This window comes from Berghia stephanieae, chromosome 5 (genome assembly GCF_034508935.2).
Source record: "Berghia stephanieae isolate SIO BIC M18660-M18661 chromosome 5, UCSD_Bste_1.3, whole genome shotgun sequence".
Taxonomy (NCBI): Eukaryota; Metazoa; Mollusca; class Gastropoda; order Nudibranchia; family Aeolidiidae; genus Berghia; species Berghia stephanieae.
Genome location: NC_088364.1, coordinates 47,211,653 through 47,226,169, shown reverse-complemented (window position 1 = coordinate 47,226,169; position 14,517 = coordinate 47,211,653). Strand labels below are relative to the sequence as shown.

The window sequence follows — 14,517 nt, the reverse complement described above, 5'->3', positions numbered from 1 at the left end:
TCTCACCAGATGGGTGGACAGAGAATCAGATTGATCATTTTTGTATCTCTCGTAGATTCAGACGTTCATTGGAAGATGTGACAGTACGGAGAGGGGCAGATGTTGGATCAGACCACCACCTGCTATTGGCAAAGCTTAAGCTCTGACTCAGAAAACACGGGGCCAGATCACATACAAGAAGAAAATTCGAGGTGAATGCACTTGATGGGGAAAAGAATGAGGAATTCAAACTACAATTGAGTAATAGATTCCAACCTCTTACTGAGCTCGAGGAGGACATAGATGTAGAGTCACATTGGGCAAAGATCAAGGAAGTCTACATAACAACTTGCCACGAGGTATTGGGGGTAAAGAAATCGGAACATAAAGAATGGATAAGTCCAACCACCTTGGACCTTATTGAAAAGAGGAGAACAAGGAAGGAACAAGTGAATGCAAGCCGAACAAGGGCTTCAAGACTGGATGCACAAGAGCAGTATCGAGCCATAGCTAAGGAAGTCAAAAGATCTGTGAAAAAAGACAAGGAAGCATTCATGAACAGACTTGCAGAGAAAGCAGAAGCAGCAGCGACTGGAGGACACATGAGGATCCTTTATCAAACTACCAAGACACTTGCTGGAAAATATGGGAAACCAGAGGTACCAGTCAAAGACAAAGATGGGAAAACTATTTTTGGAAAAGAGGCTCAATCTGAACGATGGAGGGAACATTTCAACTGCCTTCTGAACAGACCACCACCAGACAACCAGCCAGAAATTTTGCCTGCAAGGAATGAGCTACCAATTAGCTGTGATCCACCATCGATAGCAGAGATTGTGGGTGCCATCAACAAGATGAAAAGGGGGAAAGCTGCTGGACCAGACCAGATTCCACCGGAGGCTCTAAAAGTTGATGCGAAAAGAAATGCTGAGGCCCTGCACCCACTATTTGAGAGAATCTGGAATGACGGGATATTCCCAAAGGATTGGAAGGAAGGACATCTTATCAAGCTTCCAAAGAAAGGGGACCTCAGTAATTGTAATAATTATCGAGGCATCACTCTTCTTTCTATCCCAGGAAAGGTTTTCAACCGTATTATTTTAGAGAGAATTAAGAATGCAACAGATGCTAAACTGCGGGACGAACAGGCAGGTTTTCGGAAAAACCGTTCAACCACCGACCAGATTGCCTCTCTGCGAGTCATAGTAGAACAGTCTATAGAATGGAACTCTCCTCTTATTGTCAACTTTCTGGATTACGAAAAGGCTTTCGACAGTATTGACAGAGCAACATTGTGGAAAATTCTGGCACATTATGGACTCCCTGAAAAGATAGTAAACCTCATTAAGGAAATGTATGAAGGATCAAGTTGCAGGGTTGTACAGGAAGATCAGCTTACTGACAGCTTTGAAATTAAGACTGGTGTCAAGCAGGGATGCTTGCTCTCACCATTCCTGTTCATCCTTGCCATTGATTGGCTAATGAAGGAAACCTCCAAAGGGCAAAGAAATGGGATACATTGGACCCCTGGACACAGTTGGATGATCTGGATTTTGCAGATGATCTGGCTCTTCTGTCCCACACCCAGGACCAGATGCAAGCAAAAACCACAATTATAAACAGCCTCTCGGAATCAATTGGTCTAAGAATTCACCCTGCAAAGTCAAAGGTCTTGAGGATAGGTACGCGTCAAAGGGAGCAGATCAAAGTAAAAGATCAGGAACTCGAAGATATAGACACTTTCTGCTATCTCGGAAGTATAATTGACAAGGATGGAGGCACGGAAGCAGAGGTGAAAGCACGAATAGGAAAGGCACAGGCTGCATTCACATCTTTGAACAGAGTTTGGAGAACTAAAGATATCTCCCTTCAACTAAAGCTAAGACTTTTCAACTCAAACGTGAAGTCTGTCCTACTGTATGGATGTGAAACTTGGAACGCATCACAGGCATGTATAAGGAGGGTACAGATTTTCGTAAACAGGTGCATGCGTAAGCTACTCAGAATAAAATGGATGGATAGAATAAAAAATGAAGAAGTATGGAAAAGAACACAGCAGAAACCAGTGGGAGAGGATATAGGAAGAAGACGATGGAGGTGGATTGGACACACGCTTAGAAAGAATGACTCAACTATAACAAAGAAAGTATTGGACTGGAACCCTCAGGGCAGAAGATCAAGGGGAAGGCCACGAGGAACATGGAGAAGAATTAAAGAAGCTGATATACAGAGAAGTGGTAAGACCTGGAATGAGATAAAAAAGTTGGCTCAGGATAGAGAAGGATGGAAACTGTTTGTCTGTGGCCTATACCCTGACCCAGGGTGAAAAAGGCAATGATGATGAATATTTGAGGGAAAAAGAAATGGGAACACATTTCGAGTAAGCTCCCTAAGTAAATAAATCAGACGACGTGACTTTTGACTTCCATTCCTATAACCCTTTCCCACTTAGAAGATGGGTTGGAACAATACAACAGTTAATTCTACATTCCTCGACTTTCCACCCATTCCAACCTCGACACTGACGGTCACGACCACAACTAAATGCACTTCAAAACTAAAGTAGCGCACCATCATACTCATACTCCTAGCATCAGGCTTCACAGAGATCACATCACCATCTTACTTCTCATTGGGTATAATTACCGAACCAGTCAAGAGACGCACTTCCCTCTCTACGCCTAGGTGTATCAAGATGTTGATTAGCCAGTCACATGCCTCTCACTAGCCTTTTGTTGCGTTGTGGATATACAGAAAGTACACAGAGAAACGTCGATAGTACACACAATAACTGCAATTGGACCACACCCACCCATCTCCATTCCCTGTAAGTTATGTTTATCATTGCGTGCCTTCCTCTTTTCTTCTTTAGTACATGACTTTTCTCAACTGGGTACTAAAATTGCACTCACACCCCTGTGTCCTGTTCCAAGAAGTATTACCCCGTTATAGTCATGCATGATTTATATGATAGGATAGATGCCATGGAACAGGGATTTAAAAATTTCCCGCTGTAGCAGAGCTCCCTTTGCAACCGAGGCCGGTGTACACAAGCTGTACTGTGCTCTCTATTTTGCACATCCTGGTCTCGTAGATTCATGCCTTTTTGTTGACAAAACAGTGAATATCATTCACTGCTGTTTTACTCACTTGGACAAGCCACCCCATCACACACATCATACAAGACATTTGGGATAACATGAGAGGGGAAAGGGGTAAGAATGGAAGAGACAAGCAAGGCACTTGTCTAAATGGCCATACTCTTCTAGTGCCCGAGTCCATAGCTATCCAGTGCTTGACACCAGAAACAATCAGCCCTACAGATAATGAACATCACTCACAATTTATTAACACAGGCAATTGAAAAATAAGCATGGAGTCGTCAGGGGCTGCAATGCAATTCCTTCAGTAGTGTGTTAACATATTATGATAAACACTCACAAACTGTGGGTGTGAGTGTGATTGTTTCGGGTCAGGCAAGCACTTAAGATGGCTACACCTGAGACTGACCAAAATTTTATATCAGTGAATTGTAAATAAATGATTCCATTGGTATTGAATTCAACTAATAGTAATTAACTTTCTTTTTGCGAGCAGACTTGTTTTATGACTAGCTTTTTTTCTTTTTTTCTTTGGGGGGGGGGGGGGGCTGACTTTTTTTGCTATATATTATTAGTAATAAAAAACCCAAAATACCGACATTCATTTTAGGGGGGGGGGGGGGGATTTGTGGATCTACTAATTTTAAGTGCTTTGTAAATCTTGGCGCACTTAAATAAAAATTTTGGTAAATCAAAACATCAGATAATTGCATGGATTTTAATTAAAATCAAAACTAGATGTGAGCATGTGTTCTTGTACGGTATTATCATATTGGCATTTGATTCATTCACATATCAGAAATTTCTTGATTCAGATGAGGCGAATTAATCCCTGAAGAACTAAAGTCACAAAAGATCTCGACAGCCTAAAAACTCTTACCCAGGACAGTGATCAATGGAAACAATTAACAACATGGATGGAGAGAGTTGATATACTCATCGACTATGACTGAATCACACAATTCTCAGCAAGTGTCATTTGGATTGCGAGGCTTAATACTACTACATACTACTTGATTCATTCTTGGTTTTGTTAAAAGGCGTTCGAGTGCTGTTTATAGTCAAAACAATGACAATTAACATTAAAGAGTAAACGCGCAACTGGTATACCCTTTGTAAACAGGAGAAATATACATTATATAACATTGTTGGGACGTGTCTTCACACTGTCCACGTATTGAATTCTTATGTATTCACCGGTCTCACCACAACCCCTTTTCCCACCATTTCAAAAATTTCAAAATCTATCAAAGAGGCATCAAGAATAATAGACCATCCTCTTGATGGAGCCAACAGAATTCATGGAAAAGCAATAGAAAGGAAAGCATTCTCAATTACCAACAATAAAAAACATATTTTATACCATGAATTTAGTCTTTTACCATCTGGGAGAAGGTTTTGTCAGATTAAATGTAGAACTAACAAGTATAAATCAACGTTCGTTCCATCAGCAATAAAAATTTTGAATATTTCATATGGTACAGAAAAACCAAGGATTGATTCGTTGACTGATTAACTGATTAATTTATTTAATGTAAGATTAACTGACCAATTGATAATGATGATAATTTTTGGTGTCGAATTGCCACAATTGTAACAAATTGAAAACGAAATGAATATGTTTATGTTGTGTATATCGCACGTGTGAAAGAAAGAGAGAATGAGAGAGAGAGAGAGAGAGAGAGAGAAAATAAGTAGGAGTGAAATATCTGTTCAATGTTATAGTTATCATTTAACGTTATAACAAGTGTAACTAAATGACAAATTGCCATATTTATGGACAATAAAGATCTATTATTATTATTATTATTATTTTGAAAACCTTGAATAAGAACATAATTTTCCGGTCCCGGGTGATGTAGTTATCCAGGGGTTGCACTGTATAAAGTCACAAAGGCTCTCTCTCTCTCTCTCTTCGTGTGTAAGGCCAAATCTCAGTTTAGTCCGTTTAAACCATGGAACCGTTTGTGGATGTCATGAAAAATTTACTAAGACAATGAAGGACATGATTTGGGAATTATGACCCTGTTCGTTGAACCCTTAAATTTGTTTGATTAATGCCTGCTGCACTGTATATTATTGATCCAATGTAAAGGGGCATTTGAGTAAAGAAACAAGGCACTTTCACCACGGTAGTAGCCGACACCCCATCAGATTAATTGCTAGTTTGAATTGCTAACCTAGTTTGAACTATGTAAGAGCTTTTCAGGTAACAAAAAAAGAAATTATAAAAAATCACTCAACAGCATGTAATCATTTAATTGCTTTATTGCTCTCATACTTATCTTTTACATAGGTCTAACTCATCCGTACAACTCGCATCACAAACTTTTGCAACATAATTCAACAATCTCTCAGAAAGGGAGTGGGGGATGAAAGGATGATGATAATAAAAAACAATATTCAAAGAAATAAATACAAATTTATCTTTTTTTAAATCCATATTTTTTCCTTTCATAGAACAAATCTGTTTTGGCACTTCCAAGGTTGACAATCTTAGGACATCCATCTCTCTGAAAATAAAATCAAAGAAAATTATTTCAATTATAAAATACTCAAATGTTTAAAACAAACTGAATCCAGACAAACACACTCTCACCCAACCAACAGATACAGAAATGGCTTGTTGAAGATGTGATTGGAGAAATTTGTATGAAATGAAATTGAATTGCTGATATAGTATCACTGCCTAATAATCTGCCTCTTTGGTGACAACACTAGTGGATACCAATGTAGCCATAGTAGTAGTAGGTTATTAGGTGAAGACACCTGAGGGTTGGATGTTGGCTTTTCACTGAAAATTTTTTATTGCAATGTCATAATATTATTTACTGTCGTAGCCAACCATTAGCAAATCATGGCACATGACATTGACATTGTCCATCTCTGCTTACTAGAAAAATTTACAATTGTACTCCAATAATAAAGTTGTCTCATTTCAAAATGCATTTATGCGAATAAAACCATTGAAAGCAGTTGTCGGCTGCTAGACATAGTGTATGATGTGTTCTGGCATTCCTGTCACTAAGCAACATATGACTACATGTAGATTTGAAATTATTTGTAAGAGAAGCCCCCCCTCCCCCTATAACTTTTGTCTGTAACAAATATTGCCAACCACAAGGGTTAAGTCTTTTTAAAATCCATGTATTTTGTGAATTGATAGGCAGTGCCTACTCTGATGGACTACAGCTCTGTCTAGGATAGTTCTATTTCAGTTTCAGTCGTGAGCAAAATAAAAAAACAACATAAAAAACTCCCATGAGTCGGGTTACTAATGAACAGTGAGTTTTTGTTATTTCTGTCAATTCATTACAAACATGTTTGTTTTAATTGCTGCCTACTGTATTTCTAAATTGAAAAAGAAAATACATTTCAATTGGGATGACATAACTACCCTTGACTTTATCAAGCGAATATAATTCATTTTAGAACAAACAATGAGAAAAGATTATTAAGGCTGCAAGCTCCATTTGATTATAAAATAGATGCAATTACTCAACTTTTTTCTATTCTCACTTAAAAAGAGAATGAATCAACTTACATCTTTTTCTGTCAATGTACACTCTTTACAGTAATAAGCATCTGACACACCAGGGCCTCCACAAATGACACAGCGACCTTGGTATGATCCATAATTGCACTCATCACAAATTCTGACTAATGTGCACGGGCGGACATAAGAATCACAAATGACACATTTACCGTCACCTTTAGAAAATATAAAATAATGATAAAATGATAATTTTGGAATCTGCTGTCACAAATGGTAAAGTAAAGTAGAAATCAAAATCTCATGGATTGGAGAATTTTTGTTTTCTTTGATTTTACATAACACTTTTCTTTCATAACAGAACTCTTAATTTAGATTTTAAAAGACAGAAAGATGAAAGACAGCATTTAGCAATATTACTAATTTTTTGATCTCTTGTTGTAAAATCAAGTTATGTAATTAATTAGAAAAAAAAAAAACAAACAACCAAAACAAAACGCTCTCCTCTCATTAAAAGATAAATAATCAATGTTTGTTTTAATAGCATTTTACTAGCAATAATAATGATGATGATAATAATAATAATAATAATAATAATAATAATAATAATAATAATAATAATAATAATAATAATAATAATAATAATAATAATAATAATAATATTCATATCATTATGGAGCTTCTTCTTCTTCTTCTTCTTCGTCTTGTGGAAACCTCCAATATTGTCGAGGATCACTCCACAGTTTGTAGGGAACTACATTTTAAACTTGTTAAAACACTGCACATACTACTAATAAAGATACATAAATTAAAAAGTCACGATGTGAGCTCTATCAACCGCGTGAAGGCATGTTGGCAACTGTTTTCAGCCATGTCAGCTGGGAGGCTATTCCACAGTCGGGCAGTGGAAGGGAAAAACGAATACAGGTGGGTGTCCGTTTTTGATGTTGGGATGGTTACTCTTGCTGCTAAGATCATGTGATCACAAAATATACTTAAAGATTTCTGATTGATATAACATGGCTTGTGTCAGCGACCACTAATGGCCGCAGTCAAATTAATGTGGCAAGGCAGCCAATAGTGCCAAACACATTGAGAAAAATTCTAATGTTAACTGCACAATTGGGTGAGGACAAACTGAAGCTTTATTTTGACATTGACAGATTTGAAAAATAAAGAAGCTTCAGTTACCAAATTTAATATCTGTGGAGTTCTTACTCAAAGCACTTTCAGTTTTACAATCTAACATCGCACACAAGCAATCTTCATTGTTGAAGAAAAGTGCAACTCAAACTGAATGCAATAATAATACACCATGTTAATCTAATCCTTATGAGATTGCAACATTGAATCTAAGCGTGGGTTCAAAAAGACATAAAGACCTGTTTCTCAGTCTTATGAGAGGCTTCAAGTTTTGGAAGTGCTGATTGATAAGAAGAAGAGAAAATATTACAAAGAAAGCAGGAAATTGAAAACAGAAAGAAAGTTAGGGACAACAAGAAAGAGGAAAGACAAAAGGAGAAAGAGGAAAGAAATAAGCAGAAAGAGGAACAAAGGAAACACCAGGAGGAAAAGAAAAAAACCTATGAGATGAGGAGGTAGCAAGAATAAAGTTAGGAAGAATGAGGAAAGCAGGGGAATAAACAAAGTAAAAGTCATCTAGCAAATCAAAAGGAAGAAGAAGGTCACTGATAGATGATGAAACAACTGCTGATGAATATTTGATGAAACTGTAATACCATAGGGAGTGTGAATTTGATGAATTTATTGTTGTAGCTGTTTCTCTCTCGATGTATGTGTGTGTGTGTGTGTGTGTGTGTGTCTGTGTGTGTGAACGTGTATGTGTCTCTCAGTACTGGCCAAAATTAAGCCCAAAATCAATTATCTTTTTATCAATCTCAATCTCAGACAGAAATGCAAGAGGCCCAGAATGGTGATGATGGTGTTGGTGGTGATAATATTGATGTAGGTGGTAGTGGTGATGATTACTTCGGTATTCGTGGTTGTGGTAGTGATTTGTGTGGTCTAGGTCGTGGCTGTAAACAGAAATGGCCACAGCCATAAAGGACAGGTTACTGGTTGTGTATACACTGGACGCAGACAACATAACACAAATATTGGTCCCCCCAATAAGACAGGAGTCCAGAGTGATGATTCCATTCAAAATTCTAACAAATGCCAAATATGTCCCTCCAGGAAAATGCCTCTGTGTCCACATAATTTTGCCTTCTGCATGTCTTTGCTGCATAAATCGTCTTTTTTAAAATTAAAAATTAAATTTTTTTTATAACACATATTTCACCTTTTTTCTTCCTAAAAAAAATAATGAGAGTTTTGGCGACAACTGGTATACATATGTTGGTGATTGCGAAATCCAAGAGCATATGGTTAGTTAAATAACTGGGGACATGCATGGTGTTGCTTGAAAATCTGACTGGTCCTAATATGGGGCAGTGTGGCTCAGAGGTACGGTCTTTGCTTCATACCCGAAAGGTACCAAATTTGATTACCCGCTGCGGTGTGCGGCCGTGACCAAGTCACCTCGCCTAGCTCAATTTGCGGCATTGCACTGCGGCTGATGCCTGGGTTATTCCAGTCTACCTTTGGAATAGACCCTTGAGACAAATTTTCCCATATGGGATGAATAAAGGGAATTTTTTTTTTTTTAATTTATTTATTTTACCTTCCTGAGCTATTGGTGATTGGGCGCTAGGACGTATCAAAAATTAACACCCCCCCCCCCCCCCAAGAGCTTTGCGTCTATTCCAAGAATTGTTGAAATAAAAAATAAATTTGTATTAATGTGTTTTTTTAAATTTTGAGTCCGCGATTTTATCATTGGCGTATTATATCTGTTGACTTGGCAAATGACATTTGTGATTGACAGATGCCAAAGCCTTGATCACTTGATGAAGGGTGTGGATATTGATGCTATGCTTTCAGGTAAAATAATCACAGCATCCATTGGCCAGTTATAATGTACCAACACACTACACTGTGTGTAATAATAATAAAAATAAATCTTTATTATTCACAAAATGGACGTTATTCTATGGTAAACACTGTCTGTTGGTATCAATCAAACAATTAAACCAGGTAAACAAAATTAGACAAGATCACAAGGGGAAGGGGGGGTAATGCTAAGAAAAGTCACCAAATTTGAAGTTTCTGCGTTAAAAATTGGCTGATTTGTGAAAGAGACAGATCTGGATAGCAAAGTCACTCCAGGGCTGAAAGAGGGTTTAAGGATGTAGAATTCTTTTTCCCTAGTTGTAGCATAAGGGTTTAAACCTTTCAGGGTTTTTTATAGAATGACATATTCAACAAGCAAATGAAGAAGTATGAAATATGAGTAGTTTTTGTGACGAAATTAACTTAATTATTAAGTTGCTTTATGCTGAAAACACATCAGAAGAGCAGAACATATTCTTCCTTATCTAACAATATGCTTGGTTTGGTAATGGTTTTAGTATTGAAATATCATCATTAAAATTTAGAAAATCTAAACATTGAGGAAAACTTATTTCAAAAGACTTTTTTATACAAAGGTAAGCCTGATAATACTGTAAGGTAAAGAGAAATGGATTATTATTTTTTTTTTTTAAATGAGGTTTCTTTATAAATTTAATAAATGATAATGTTAATGATACCTAACAGTATCTATCATTAATGCTAATAATAAAAATTGTATCAGAACTTCATGTACATTTTTTCTTTTTGGTATTCAGATGTCGATTGCGACAATTTATAGTGGCTTTCGATGTTTTGAGTTGAGATCTCTGTTGTAGTCTTTTTTTTCTTTTCTTCTCCTTGCTTTTGAATTTGTATACTGTTTGTGTGCTTATTGTAATTATTTCTGCTCTTTCGTTCAAGAATTATATGAAAAAAAAATGTACAAATTGCATCAACATCACAACAAACCTCTGCATCTTTTGAAAACGCATCATTTGTGGCATAATTTCACCTTTTTGGGCATAATTTTGTGATAAAAATGGCATTTTCCTGGAGGGACAGCCTAATGTGTTTTCACCTCAGCCAGTCAGAAAGGTTGAGTTGTCAACACTTGCTGCTATCTTGTAGAATGTTTTATGTTAAGTGGCAACACCTAGTGTATGTACTCTATACACATTTATAAAATACCGACCCACCTCTGATTTTGTAATCAAAGCTATTAAACTAGGCTTAATATTTTTTTTAATTATTTAAAACATATAATTAATTAAGAGGCAAAAAACTAAAATATCACAGTTCTGGTCCTGTCTACCATAAAAATCACTTTTGGACACCTGGGTCACCCCGACATAATTCTGCTTTGAGATTATAGGCCACGATTTATCCTCTTCTTATTATTACACAAAATTGCAATGGTGAGTAAAAGACAGCAAAAAAAAAAAAATTACTTACATTTTTCACAGAGTCGTCCAATTGCTGTGGATTGATATAAATAGAAGTTAATTGATTTGAGAGCACTTGCAATATGTAATGTGGAAACTAATATCAATAGTATATGAAATTTACCAGATGATGATGATGAGGCAATAGCAATGGTGGCCATTTTGGTGACATGGTTGTTGTAAGTAGAGAAGTTGAAATTTAATAGAAGGGGGTGCACAAAAATGAAAAATATGTCTTAGAAATTTCAATTTCAAAATTATCCTATGATATTTTATATGAAGTGCTGCAATAATCATAGCTTGTTAAAATAGCCCATCAAGATATTATTACCGTACGGTGACAACTGCCTACCATGATATCACCTTACGGTGAACATAGTCTACCGCACTATTACCACCATACTGTGAAAATAGCAGCTTCCAAAAGATACCTACTTTTTTTTTACTAAAATATACTCTGGAAATTACTCCAGAGAGAAGTTTTACTTGGTAAATTTGTCCCAGTCCAAACCAGTCCCAAGAAAAGTAATTTCTAATTCTAGAACTAGACCTGCTAATTACTTGTAATTTATTAAGAACAGCCAAGGTGGCAATATGGTCTGAGTAAACAAAGCAGTAAAGCAGGGATCTCACTCTCATGACCAATATCCATTTTTGGGCATTGGTAAAGGAGAGAGGTCCCGGCTGCCATCTTGCTTTGTTTACACAGAGACTAAGTTGCCACCTTGGCTGTAGCAAATAGCAGTTCTGAAGTCGGAGAAAGGAAGGGAAATAATAAAAAAAAAATTAAAAATTGAGCTTTATATAGAGCAATATTCACTAAACATGCTCAAAGCACTTTACAAGGGGTCATGACCAACAGTAACATTTAACAAGTAGGACAGTGGTATCGGGTTTAAGGTAAGATTTTAAAATTATTTTCTTTTTTTTTTTATAATCACAAACATGGCACGTTTAAAAATGATAAATGGCAATAGATTTTTAACAAACTGGTTATATTTTTGGTTGCCAGAAGTAATTCAGGTACAGAAAAAATAAATTGGATAATATTAATATTTTTAGCCTTGGAAATCTTTAAATTTAAGATAAGATAAGATGAACTTTATCAATCCAAAAACAGGAAATTACATTGTTTTTTACATGACTCAAAGTAAAAGATAAGATATTTAGCAGGATTGATGATTATACAACAAAAACAATACGTAACAATGTATCATAGCTAGTTGGGATTTAGTACCCTAGAAAACATTCAGATCATTCATTCTCACTCGCTCTTATATTTATGTTCTCCTAACCATCTGGCCACGGTCTCTGTGTAAGCAAAACAAGGTGGTGACAGGAACCTCTCCTGTACCAGTCCCCATTTTTGTAATGGCAATGCAAATAATGCAAAATACGTCGCTACATTGATGTTAGATCAAGCTTATGGGAGTGCTAGCATTTCTTTCAATTTGTATTTTCACCGTGGATCTTTTGTCATGTGTTTATTTATTCAATATAGAAGCATTTAAAAAACTTTAGAACAAACCTTGATAGATTTGTGAAAGTTTAAAATTTCCTAATTTGACCATTGTTTTGATCCTCAATCGCCATTTTGATTTGTGAAGTATTGAAAGGTAGTTCAAACCAGTCCTAGGGTTTTTTTCTATTCGGATTAGCTCGAGGTTGGGGGATTTTTTTTCTATTTTAAAGTTAGCTATAAGTCTTAGTAAAGGTGATAGGGTGTTTGTATTTTCCTATTAGGGTTAGTCAAAGGTACTAGGTTTTATTTTTCCGAGTATCTACGTACACGGTAACCGGGCACCTAGGATCGGAATCTACGTACACTGTAACCTGTACCGTGCTTTGAGAGGGAGGGGCGAATGCGGCATTGAGCTTGGTGCACAGTAACTTATGTCACTTATGACCTTGATAGCTTTCATTCCTACTCCTAGCCCCCCCCCTCCCCCTTTTGTGTTTCTTTGTATGTATGTGTTGTAAGCAGAACGTAAGCAGTAGCTGGGCTGCCAGACGGCCAAAGGCCTGATTAAATTGGCCAAACAGAGAATCTATAGTTTGGAATTAGACACCCACTACCCAATGTCTTGGTTTTTAATCCATTAGCCTAGGCCTAGTGAGAGACAAATCCTACATGTATTTGCAAACCGAGCTGAAAGTTTTCGTTTCACCGTGAGATGCGAAGGGGAAGGGATGACACTATGACAAGAAAGAGAGAGAGAGAGAGAGAGAGAGAGAGAGAGAGAGAGAGAGATAGAGAGAGAGAGGGGGGCATTGGGGAAGATGAAAGAAGCAATGGGTCGCCTGATGATGTAGATCACAGGAGTGTTACGGAGGTGCTTTACGATACGTGATTTGTGCAACTTTGACCTCTTAACAAACATAGACACTGATATTTTGTTTTCATCCAGATTATAGTTTCCCTATTGTTAATGCAGAACAAATCGTTTCTACCAATTAAGCTATAATCGCATAGCTTGTCTTTTAATGATAACATTAACTCACTCAACCCTAACATCGACTATCTCGGTGTTTGACTTCTACACCACCATTGTTTACATTTTTCTGAGACAAATTATATATATACACGTTATCAGAAACTAGTACTGTATTTAACTTTGTAGTTGAATAAAATCAGGTACAAACCAAAGTTATATTGTAAGTAACTGGGTATAATTTTTTTTCTATTTTAAAAAGTATCAAAAATCTCTTTGGAGAGCGGAAATCACGGGAGTAGAGGGCTAGGGTTAAGTGAGTTAAGACTAAGATAAGATCTGGTGTTAGGTTAAAGTAAGATTGAATCTCGCTTTTTATGGGTTAAATTGGGGAGGCCTTCTAAAAGCTCCTACATCCCCAGTATTCTTTGTTTTTTAAAATGTTCTAGTAGGGGGTTTGGGTGGGGGGAGACTTAAAAAAAAAAAGTTAGCCCCCTCCCAAGCTGGCTAGAACACTAGAAAAACAAAGAATACTGGAGATGTAGGAGTAGGAGATTTCGGAAGGCCTCCCTTAAATTGTATTGTGTGATTTTTTTAAATAACACACACACAGAGCGAGGTCCTTCCACTGCTTGTACTCAGCGGCAAACCAGTTACCGGAGTTACCGTGTACGTAGATCCTGAGCCTGAGGCTAGGGGCCCGGTTACCGTGTAGTGTAGTTAATAGTATAGGGAATATTTGAGTTGTTTCCCTTAGCACTAGGAGCTATAGGAAGGCCTCCCAAGCTTATAATTGGGTTCAGTTATCAAACCTAATCAATATGCCAGCCAAGCCCCAAGCCCATGTAATAATGTTGAAAAAAAAAAGGATCAAATTCTACTTTCACTTTATCGACAACAGGTAACAAGGGTAAATTCAGCGCATCGAACCACTAGTGAGTCAATAAACACTATTAATAATTCTGAGAAATGCCCTACCGACGCCTGGCTGTTTTCTACAAAATATCAAATCTGGATGGTGTTTAGCCATTCTATAAACTTCGACGTAGACAGTGTTGTTCAGTATTACACTGTTTCAGTTTGTCGTTTGTCGTTTGTTTTCATTTGACGGTGTTATA

At 36.8% G+C, this 14,517-nt stretch overlaps 1 protein-coding gene across 1 annotated transcript; it reads right to left on the bottom strand.

The window, feature by feature from the left end:
• Positions 1–5,330: 5,330 nt before the first annotated feature.
• LOC144973051 (PHD finger-like domain-containing protein 5A) lies at positions 5,331–14,517 on the bottom strand. The gene is made up of 4 exons (XM_078915019.1): positions 14,378–14,517; positions 10,978–11,001; positions 6,625–6,791; positions 5,331–5,593 (listed from the first exon to the last, which is right to left on the bottom strand). Exons 1-4 carry the CDS (start codon positions 14,427–14,429, stop codon positions 5,504–5,506), a joined length of 333 nt encoding a protein of 110 aa, XP_078771145.1. The 5' UTR covers positions 14,430–14,517; the 3' UTR covers positions 5,331–5,503.

Bases quoted from the DNA above. Each gene is read 5' to 3' on its own strand.
- LOC144973051 (XM_078915019.1), bottom strand. From the start codon at position 14,429: ATGGCTAAACACCATCCAGATTTGATATTTTGTAGAAAACAGCCAGGC. The intron at 6,792-10,977 runs GTAAGTAATTTT...TATTTTCTAAAG, and splicing joins TGGACGACTCTGTGAAAAAT to GTGACGGTAAATGTGTCATT. The intron at 5,594-6,624 runs GTAAGTTGATTC...TTTTATTTTCAG, and splicing joins GTACATTGACAGAAAAAGAT to AGAGATGGATGTCCTAAGAT.